The sequence below is a fragment of the Aptenodytes forsteri genome, unplaced genomic scaffold (genome assembly GCF_000699145.1).
Source record: "Aptenodytes forsteri isolate BGI_AS27 unplaced genomic scaffold, ASM69914v1 Scaffold182, whole genome shotgun sequence".
NCBI lineage: Eukaryota > Metazoa > Chordata > Aves > Sphenisciformes > Spheniscidae > Aptenodytes > Aptenodytes forsteri.
The window spans coordinates 1,581,865-1,590,882 of NW_008795932.1; the positions used below are offsets into that span (position 1 = coordinate 1,581,865).

A 9,018-nucleotide genomic window follows, 5' to 3' on the forward strand; every position below is an offset into this window, starting at 1 on the left:
AGGCCGTTGCTTTCTGCCGGGTGGATACCATTGCTCCCTGGTCGAGCCGGCAGAGTTACAGTGCCCTTTCTGCATGCCTTTCCAGCACACCCTGTCGCATGAACTGCCACATGACACCCTGTTTGCCCACCCTGGTTCTGCATGCCTTTCCAGCACACCCTGTCGCATGAACTGCCACATGACACCCTGTTTGCCCACCCTGGTTGCTAGCGCTCCCCAGGGATTTCTTTTATACCTGTGGGGGCTTGGCTGCTGTTGCTCCTGGCACCAGGTCTCCTCAGCCGCTGTGGCGCGAGCTGCGGGCTCCTGGTGGGTTTCTTGATTCCCCTGAGGTTTCCCCAGTTCAGGAAATCCCCCTGTGCACTGCGCTAGAGCGCTCCGCTGCCGATTGTGCCGGCACCGGAGCTGCTCACCTCAGCGACTGAGGTTGGCATGAAGGTTGTATGAATATAATTACCAAGGAAAGTCACTTCAATCTATTATTAAATACTTCCAGATGAATAAGCAAATTGACCTTGACTAAGAGCTTTGCAACAAAACCAAAAAGTAAACCAGCTTAGAAATCTGTTCCCATTATGGAAACCATTCAGTAGTGCAGAAATACCTTAGTCTTCTAATAGTTGCACGGCCATTTCTTCACCACCGTGACTTCTACAGTTTGATCTCTGAATACAGACTAAAAATGATTGTGAATATACCACCACATTTTATTAATAATGAAGGATAAACTGTAATGTAGAGGCCAAGGCTGTTGAGCGATACAAAATAAATGAAAATTCTTTTCTTACTGCATAAGATACCTGTAGTTAGGAGCTTAGCTAGTGATGGTGAATAGGGGTGTATTTTTAACTGTTGGGAAATGTGCTGAGAACTGGCTACTCTCAGCGTTTGAGATTGTGCTGATGAAAGTTGAGAGCACTGTAATAACTAGTCTAAATGTATATTTTATTTTATAGGCTGGTAACCAGCACATATATCAGCCTGTGGGTAAACCAGGTAAGCAGTAAATTCATATACTGTCATCTTGAATCCTTGATTACAAGTCTTCTAGCAGCAGTAGTGAACAAAGGGTTTTGCCCATACAAGGGGTGGATTCAATGCCAGATAACTACACGTAGGTGTTTCGGTGCACTATGTGTTTAAATTCCCCATGCAGTCCCCAGAGAAGTAGTCAGCAAAGCCAAGAAAGTGTTTCATCAACAGGCAGGAAGTGTCTATAGAGGAAGCTGAGTCACGGTGTAGGACTTCACCGTATGTGGAGTTCAGACATGTAAAACAGAAGTAGACACCTAAATTTAGGTTTCTCAAAGTGAATCACACCCAGGATTTCTGCCGTGAAGTAGTCCAGTTTTCCCAGACACACGCAGCATGTGTGGCACTCGGCTGTGGTACGAAGGGGTGAGTGCCTCTCAGGTCTGTCTGGGGTAGTTGTACTGAGATGAGTAGCAGTTGCCCCACAAAGGGATTTTCGAAGTATCTTACTGAAACAGCCACGTTCTCATAATAGCAGGAAAACTTGATGATTTCCACAACCTTTTCTGTCTGCAGTTCTTCTGTAGAAATACAGATTAAAGTGTAGCTCCTACAAACAGTAGATTTACTGTAAGACATGTTAAGATGTACATCTCCTCTGCTGATACAGTAAAGCACGTGTAGCCTTTGTAGTGTTGACAGACCAAAATTATGCAGGTACATATGATGTGTTGGTCCTCTAAAATGCAAATTGTTTTGTTAACCAGATCATGCAGCTCCGCCAAAGAAACCTCCCCGCCCTGGAGCCCCCAGCCATTTGGGCAGCCTTGCAAGCCTGAACAGCCCTGTGGACAGCTACAACGAAGGCGTGAAGGTACATTGCTCAGTGTCACATGAAATACGCTTCAGAAAATGAAACGTTACCGCTCTGAGGTAGTTTACTGTTCCTGCAGTAGAGACAGTGGAAAGCAAAAGCGACTAAACATCCCAAGCAAATGTTGTCATGGGGCAAACATGCACTGGCAGCTCTCCAGGGAAGTGGGGAGTTAACTGGTAGGCTCATATCCTCCATTACTGTGATTCAGCATGTTCCTCACCTAGAACCTTTCCCAGATGAGCTTATTTCTAGTTTGAAGACCATATGAGATCTCCCGTATGGACTCAGCCTCCCTGCTCAGCAGCTTTGTTAGGCAGGAAGGAGCACACCCAGGGTTCCCAGTTAGTCAGGTAGTACCAAAGTCTCCTGTCCTCGGTCACAGAGAAGTGAGTCATGTCTGAACTGTGGTGCTCCAAAAAGCTCTTGCTGCAGCACCAAGACTCCTAAAACCCTGCTAGCTCTGAGGAACAAGGGGAGAGGGGAAATGGGCTGTCTGACCTGTGATTGAGATACTTTCTAATGTGTTGTTTCATCTCCAGTAAATAGGCAATAAAGCCAAAAATGAAACTTTACGGTTTTCTAGCAGAGAGAAGCTGCAGGGTGCTGTGAAACAGTGTCCTCTCCCCTGGTGTAGTTGGTGTCAATGGAACTGCTCTGTAGTATGTCAGTTAAAATCATGCCTCTAGGTGTTGTTCCCTTCCTTTGGGACTCCTTTACCTTTCTAATCTTCAGGAAACAGAAACCTGAGTGACCTCAGGGCTTCCCAAGGGGAACCAGTGGAGCTTTTTCTGATGCTAGCGGTTTCCAGCAGCTAGATAGAAGAGCGGTTGGGAATTCTCCTTCAGTAATACTTGAACAGAAATGCAGCTGATCTATACACATCACCGTTTTATTATTTCACAACCTTTGCAGCTAGACAAATACCCTTCCACAAAGGTTGTTGGTCAGGCGGCAGTATTACTGACCAGAGCGTTAAAGCAGGATCACTCCTGCTGCTGCTCCCATTCTGTCAGTTGATGCCATCGGTAGCACCCAGGGAGGTGACATATTTGTGCTCCATCTATTTCCCAAGAGGAGAAGGATGGGGTCTGCATTAGAGCACAGGCTTCTGCAAATACACTGGGGCAATCCCTACTGTAATACAACAGCTAGTGCTAATAGTACAGCTCCTCACGGAGGGAGAACGTCCTGCTACTCTAAGCCCTGCCAAGCCTGTAGTAAAGAATGGGAATCCATGTTGTGGTAGACACAGCTATTGTGATAAGCGACATTTCTTTTAGGTGGTTTAAGAAAATACAGAAAAAATCGAGTTCACCTGACCCTGAAATTCAAAATTTGCCATGAAAGCAGTATGTTAAGCACAAATGGATCTCAGCCACTGCCTGCCTGTCTCACTCTTGGTGTCTTGTTCTGAGATTATTGGAATGTTTAAGAATCAGCGTAAATAGACAGCAGTGGTGGATTTGAGCGGGATTATTTATTATAAACTGATGCCAGTGCTTTTGGAGCTGCCAAGCCTCAGAAAATGTCAAAAAGCAGTAACAGATGTGTTAGTAAACTTGGCTTCTCTAAAATTTCATTTCTAAACGCTGATACTGGAACGTGAAAAATGTTTTCTGAAATACATCCTTTTGACAGCAAACCAACCTGAGCAAAGTCATCAGTAATAACAAGTGAACAAGATTCGTGTACTAAATAGCTTCTTCAGTAGAAAAGAAGGGCTGATTTTGTTTTTTCTGTCAAGAGTTTCTTGAAATTGGATTGGTTTATGCTTCTTCAAGAAAACATCCCATCATTTTTTAAGAGCGTATAGCTTTGTTAATGTCTGCAGTCCTAAACTGAAGATGCTTCTGGGGTTCATTTCAGACTCCCTTTTCTGTACGCCCATTTTAGACTCCCATTTCAGTCTCCCTTTTCTGCAGAATGCAAATTGAAATAAGAGGATTTGAACTGCTTGCCCTCAGGAGCCTTTAGGGCATGCACCAGGAAATACATGGGTTTGTGTTACTTGCTGAGGCAAAGTCAGCCAGTCCACACAAAGAAATTCCTGATGTCATAGTCTGCAGAGCAATGGTGTTGATGTTGGGTATAAACAAAAAAACCCTGAGTGTTAAGAAACGCAGATGTCCGTACTTTTGAAATGTTAGGGCCTGGCTGTAGGAATTAAGTGGGTTGGGTATAATCCATCTAAAATGGGTTCTTGGTAGTTCTTAATGACGACTGCGATTAGTCATCGCAAACAGGAGCTGCACGGTTAGATAACTGTGTATTTCCTATCATGACTTTTCTAAAGGAAAAAAAAAGTTTCCGAAAGACAAATACAACATTTTCTTAAATCTATTGATTGTTTGTGTAAAGGGACCAGGGTTGCACAGGACACGTTGTTTCCCACCGTTGCAGAGGCCCTCTACTCCATTCACCACTTTGCTGCTCGCCAGACTGGCTTGCTCCTGTCAAGCTTTGCATGATCTCTTCCCCATGTGTTTAGTAAAAAGTAAGCATGGGTGCATGGCAAATACTTCCACTTCCTACGCGGGTGCACAGCAGGTCGTCAGCACACGGTGCTTCCATAACAGATGGACCAAGAGCTAACATGAGTGACTGCCGATACTGTTGAGGATGCATTTTTGTTGCAGGCTTTTTAACTGGTCTCTTATTGCTACACATGTTTTGGTTTTGGTTTGGTTTTTTTCCTGCTGAGTTTTATTAATATTGTTTTTCTTTTTTCCCTTCTTTTGGTAAATTTCTTTAACCTTCCCCCACATTCTGCTCAACCATAGCCATGGAGGGTAAGCAGTGCGTGAGCGTGTGTGTACGTGCCCTATTCCAAAATGTCTTTTGCATGCGACTTTGCCAGATGACTGTTTAACTTCTCGGTTGCTGAAACCAATTAGAATCACAGCTTTTCACTGGTGATTGAGGCAATGACAATGTTCTTTTTCCTAAGGTATTTTCTGATCAATACACTAGATTGAATCTCTGTAATAGTTGTCAGTACCCACTTGGTGAAACGCAAAAAAATGGAATCACCATGCACTAAATCCTGCACTCCTTCCTTAGGCAAAGTTTCATCCAAGTATTTTATAGTTTCATCGGGGTAGTATCTCAGGTGCTTCCAGTGAAACATCTCTGTAGCTAGGACCAGTTGTAAGAACCAGTAGTAACCCAGTGTGGTGGGCTGAAACGCCATGAGCCATCTCAGATCACCAGGGTGGACAGCCGCTGCGCGACCAGTAGGAAATAAGCAATTTTTTAACCTTCTGCTCCCACTGAGTGGTTGCTTGCGCATCCCGTAGCAGTGAAGAGCTGCGGGGAACTGGGATGCTTGTAGTTTTACAGTTCAGGAGCAGAGATACTGGGGATCTTACAGAGGAAGTTTTCAAAGGTTGTTTCTTTTCTGACCCAGGATTATTTCGGTCTGTCTTGGGATTTAACTCTGGACAGATCTGACTCAGTGGAAGTTTTGCTTGAGTAAGGACTACAGGATTTTTATCCTATTGTTTTTTTTCTGATCTATTGGAAACAAACTGTATGAAAACATTTGGTGTTTCCCACCTGTACTGGTGACACCATTTTTGTTCATCTGCTGTGAATTTTCACTAACAAAACAATAATATTCTCTCTTTACCGTATCAGTATGTTAACTGTGTATTCTGACATTGTTTTGGAGCACAAAACAACTTTCTGGAACGAGGGACCTGAAACCTGTTGCCTTAGCAGTGGAACTTGTCCATCAGTAGTGAACCACTTAGACATGTCAAGTACTCTGTACTCCTCGTTCCTCAAATTATTTTCTTCTCTGTTGTGGGAAGTACTGGAAGCTCTTCAGGGAAATCCTGGTAAAAATTCCCCAGTGTCATTTCACAGATCAGGTTCAGTCAGAAGAACTAAAGGAAACTTCCTTCAGATCCAGGAGCGAGCATGCTCAGTCAGGACAGGGGACCCAGCGGGACCGGGTGGGGGGCTGTTGCAAATATGAGACCTTCCTGGCGGTTGGGAAGTTGCTGAGCCCCATCTGCTGGGCACAGGAGGTTAAACAACCCCTCTCTGCTTCCAGATTCAGCCGCAGGAAATCAGCCCTCCTCCTACGGCCAACCTGGACCGCTCCAATGACAAAGTCTACGAGAATGTAACTGGGCTGGTGAAAGCGGTCATAGAAATGTCCAGTAAAATACAGCCAGCTCCACCAGAGGAGTATGTACCCATGGTGAAGGTATGGAGGCGATTCCTAAAATCAGTGTTTTAGTTATCTCCTGAATGAGGTTTTCAAGTGGCGCAGGAGAAACTTTCTGGAACATTGGAATTAGAAAAGCTTTTTTTGTGTGCAGGGGGGGGTAACTTGTGGTCAGAGTGCTGGAGCATTGGATACTGTTAACAGTATTGTGGGAAACGGTGCTTTTATTCCCCAGCTTGCCTGTGCTTATCCAGGGGCAGCGAGTTGTGCACTATCTTCTCTACATTTCACTTTTTAAAAAGACCTTTTTTTTTAATTAACCCTTTGGCACTTCGTTTTGATGGTGAAACATGGAATTGCAAGTGGGGTTTTCAAAGTCCCTCAGCCCTGTTCTAACTCCCTTCTTACCCAGATGAGGGATTAAGTGTATCGGTTGCTTCCTGCACTCCGGCTACAAGTCTCTCATCCATTCACTGCAAGTTGTTAAACTTTATTTTCTGAATTTATTTTTTTTTTCTTAGGAGGTTGGTTTGGCATTAAGAACCTTACTGGCAACAGTAGATGAGACCCTCCCCGTGCTTCCTGCAAGCACCCACAGAGAGGTATGTAGAGCTCCCCTCACCTGATGCTCAGTCTATTATGTTTCAAGTTAGCCCCAGCCAGGACAGCTATCTGGACATGATTTGGCTCACTAAGCAGTGTGAACTCTTGGGTTATAATTCTTCATGAAATTAATTTTATTAGAATCTGATTGCTGTGTTGACGTAGGCTTGTATTGACTTAAGTGAAGACACTCGAACTGGATGTAATTGAAGAGCATACGATGCACACATGTGAAGTTGACATAAAAACTGTTAGTGCTTACACGGCACTTCTTAGTGCAAGTTTAATCCTTCATTAAACTACAGCTCGCACGCAAAGTCATTAAACAGGTAATTGAGCATAGCTTGGTGCAGCTGGAAGGTTTTGATGAGATGTCCCGTAATAACCTAGTTCTGGATGAGAAGTGACTGAGATCTTTCAGTGAAGTTCATGAGTAAAACTGTTTTCCTCCAAAACCTTGAATGAGTGCGATAATGAGAAAGCCAGAGAATGGCTCTTTAAGTGCCATCTTGGAGAATCATCCTGACTTTAGCTATGTTAAGTAACCTGTATCCGGCTTCTCGACCCGTTTTATTTTTTACTGCTTTAGAGCTACTTTAATAATAGTAATAAAAAGGGTGATGATAATAGGGACCTGGAAACCTAGAAAAAGGTGTGAATTCTTAGACCTGGGTTAAAATGCATTACCAGTGATTTGGGTCTCGGTGCTGTTTACATGTGGGCGGCTCAGCAGCTGACAAGGCTGCTCTTGATCTCCACACAGCGTAGAGTGGCAGGTGCCAAAATTCCATCAGCTCCACGTGGGGTCCACAGAAACGGCCCCAACCTCAATCAGAAATCTCAGGCAGGGGCTGCTGAGGGTGGCTAGTGCCGTTGCTCTGTAGTATCGCTGTCACGAGCGCAGTGCTTCTAACGACTTACAGAGTTGACTGAATCTTCTTGTTCCAGATTGAGATGGCACAGAAGCTGCTGAACTCGGACTTGGCCGAGCTCATTAACAAGATGAAACTGGCACAGCAGTATGTCATGACCAGCCTGCAGCAGGAGTACAAAAAGCAAATGCTGACGGCTGCTCACGCTCTGGCTGTGGATGCCAAAAACTTGCTGGATGTTATTGATCAAGCCAGACTGAAAATGATCAGTCAGTCCAGACCACACTAAGTACTGAGGGAAGAGCTTCATCAGCCTAAGAATTCTGCTTGCGAAAGGATGTTATTTCACCTTCCACCAGCAGTGAGGATTAACCCAGTGTAGTCCTGGCTTTCCAGCGCCTCTTGCTTCAGCAGACCTGACTGACAGCTGTTGGTTCTCTCTCATTACAAAAGCTTAACCAAGTTTTTATCATAAAGCCAAGCTGGTCTGGGATTCAGAAAGTGGCATTATCACACAATGAAGTTTGTACAGAAGTCCTCGGGAAATCACGGCTATGGAGCGCGCTTTGGTTTTATACCATCGCATGGGACACGCTTAGCCTAGAGCTGCCACAGGGTTACAGTCTCAGAGCCAGAACTGTCCGAGCAGCAGATCAGAGAAAGATATTGTGAAGTGAAGAATTCGGGGAAACCTCAGGGCTGAGAATTCTTGCCCACAGTATATGAACTATCCAGACTGGAATTTTTTTATTAGAACACTTACGTCGCAATATGCTAATCACGATTTACAGAGAAAGAATAAAAAGCTATATTTTCAAGACTTCAGTCATTTCAAGACAAAACTAAAGCCCTCTTCATCTTCCTGCCTTTTACTTTTATGTGAATGTGTGAAGCATTTGTTTGGAACTAGCTGTAGAACACAACTGAAAACTCTCATCTTTTCCACCAGAATAACGTGCCAGTTCTTTTGTAGCAATGTTGTTTTCCTTGGAAGCAAAAATGCTGCTTTGTACCAGAGCAATTCAGAGCTGCATTTAGAGGAGTTCTGTAACCATTCATGTCCCCCATTTTTTTATATAATTTATAAAGACAGATTAAAGCCATGTTGAATATTTTAAACCCACTGTAGTTAACTAACCCATCCTTTTGTCTATCTTGCCTGGGAGGAGTTACGGTAGAGCAGTGTAATTAGATTTTCCTTGGTTTTCCAGTTATGCCATCTGTTCTGTTAAAATAAAAAACACACTCCCTTTTTGCTGTTGAGGGATATAAATTATTCTCAGGAAGAATATAATGAACTGTACAGTTACTTTGACCTATTAAAAAGGTGTTACCGGTGAAATTCTGGGTATATTCTTTTGTGTGTGCATGTACTGCAGAGGAAACCACTGTGAGTTTTCTCTGCTTGGAGTTTTTCCCCCTACCCTAATCCACAAGCTTTTAAGAATTCACTTATGCAGGACTTACGGAACAACAGTAAGCATCCAAGGAGGAAATCCAAGATTTAAGTAGTCTCCCCC

The 9,018-nt window shown here is 43.9% G+C and overlaps 1 protein-coding gene across 10 annotated transcripts in view; it reads left to right on the forward strand.

Annotated features, from left to right (window-relative positions):
* PTK2 (protein tyrosine kinase 2) overlaps nucleotides 1-8,840 on the forward strand; it is a 215,895-nt gene extending 207,055 nt beyond the window's left edge. For 7 of the 10 annotated variants that reach the window (XM_009285068.1, XM_009285071.1, XM_009285073.1 and 4 more), the window contains 6 exons: nucleotides 957-996; nucleotides 1,740-1,846; nucleotides 4,630-4,638; nucleotides 5,907-6,062; nucleotides 6,545-6,625; nucleotides 7,575-8,840. In XM_009285068.1, coding sequence (XP_009283343.1) covers nucleotides 957-996; nucleotides 1,740-1,846; nucleotides 4,630-4,638; nucleotides 5,907-6,062; nucleotides 6,545-6,625; nucleotides 7,575-7,787 — 606 coding nt within the window. In that variant the 3' untranslated portion in view covers nucleotides 7,788-8,840. The remainder of the gene's footprint in view (nucleotides 1-956; nucleotides 997-1,739; nucleotides 1,847-4,629; nucleotides 4,639-5,906; nucleotides 6,063-6,544; nucleotides 6,626-7,574) is intronic. The other 3 variants (XM_009285070.1, XM_009285072.1, XM_009285077.1) reach the window with 1 other exon arrangement.
* Nucleotides 8,841-9,018: the final 178 nt, after the last annotated feature.